General features: G+C 33.5%; 1 protein-coding gene across 1 annotated transcript in view; it reads right to left on the bottom strand.

Moving 5' to 3' along the window:
- Positions 1–1,372, bottom strand: part of AHR (aryl hydrocarbon receptor) — a 187,087-nt gene that overhangs the window by 161,670 nt on the left and 24,045 nt on the right. The window contains exon 3 of the mRNA XM_012659397.1: positions 229–332. Within this exon, the coding sequence (XP_012514851.1) occupies positions 229–332 (104 nt within the window). The remainder of the gene's footprint in view (positions 1–228; positions 333–1,372) is intronic.

Below are 1,372 nucleotides of genomic sequence, written 5' to 3'. Positions count from 1 at the left end.
ACCACTGTCCTATAATATCAGTCTGCTGTTGGCTGAAATGTCATTATGCAGTGCGTGACGGTAATTCCATTTTTTCATGTACTAGGCATTATTCCACTCCTGCAGTTCAGATGAAAGTGGCAGGAAACACTCAGTGACTCATAAATAAAATAGGAATAATTAAAAGACTAATTAATTTTCCATTTATAATTGCCCTTATTGTAATGAACTATATTTGCTAAAATTTACCTGTAATAACAACTCTCCTTCTTGCAAATTCAGGCCTTCTGTGAAATTTGCTCTGCTGTTATCCTGGCCTCCATTTCTGTCAGCAGGGGAGGATTTTAATGCAACTATGGAGAAAAGGGAAAAAACAATGATGTAGGTAGATTTTAAAATAAGCAATATTAAAGGACTATCGTAGAAAACTTCTCAACACTAAACAAAGAGACAATTTGAAATACTGGCATCCGCTGGCACTATAATGACTAGGTAAATAATCCTTTTGCCAATGGGCAGTTTCTTATTCTATGCCAATAACAAAATTGAAGGAACTAATCAAGTTGTCAGCTGATAATTTGTTAAAAATAATTTTTGATGAGTTCACTACATGATTTTTGCCACATAACTTGTAAGTTTCAAAGACTTGCATGATGCTACTATAAACACTCCTCTCCATTCCAATCTACTTATAAGAGTACGGTTCTTCAGAATGTAAACTATAAAAGTGATTTTTAACCTCTCTATATATTCGTCTATATATAGGGAACTAGTGGTGGTGAGGAGAAAGAATAAACTATATACCTTATTGAGAGATGTATTTCCAATAAGTTTAGGATCTTATCTAGCTTTTGGGTAAAAACTGTTAATACTGTTACTATGTTCATGTTAAATTTATAAATCAACGCATGGACAATTAACATTTTTATGATGTTGACTCATTCTATACAAGAACATATGTTTTTCCCTTCATTCAAGTCTATTTTTTGTCCTGAGTCCACAGAAAAGATGTGCAGTTATTTTTACATTTATTCCTAGGTATTACCATCTTGTAAAGTGGCTTCTCCTTGATTTTAGCTTCTAACTGCTTGTAGACTGGAAGGTCTGATGGCACGGTAGGATGCTTACTATTGGAGATAGCATGTTATCATGCTACCTCTTCTGTTTTTTTCTTACTGTGTGTGTGTGTGTTTATAATGTGGAAGACAGCATAGCTGAATAGATACAACAATAGCTACCATTTAGTTATTTAAGCATTTTGCCAAGCACTTTCAAATATCTCATTTAAAAGCATGTAGATATTGCTATCTGACAGAACTGGGTTCAAATTTTAGCTCTGCCATTTACTAAAAAGAGCCAGTCTCCTAATATATGAGGTGGTATTTATGAAAAT

The sequence above is a fragment of the Propithecus coquereli genome, unplaced genomic scaffold (genome assembly GCF_000956105.1).
Source record: "Propithecus coquereli isolate 6110/MARCELLA unplaced genomic scaffold, Pcoq_1.0 Scaffold61, whole genome shotgun sequence".
Taxonomy (NCBI): Eukaryota; Metazoa; Chordata; class Mammalia; order Primates; family Indriidae; genus Propithecus; species Propithecus coquereli.
Note: the sequence above shows the minus strand (reverse complement) of the source record. Positions and strands in the feature narration are given on the sequence as shown.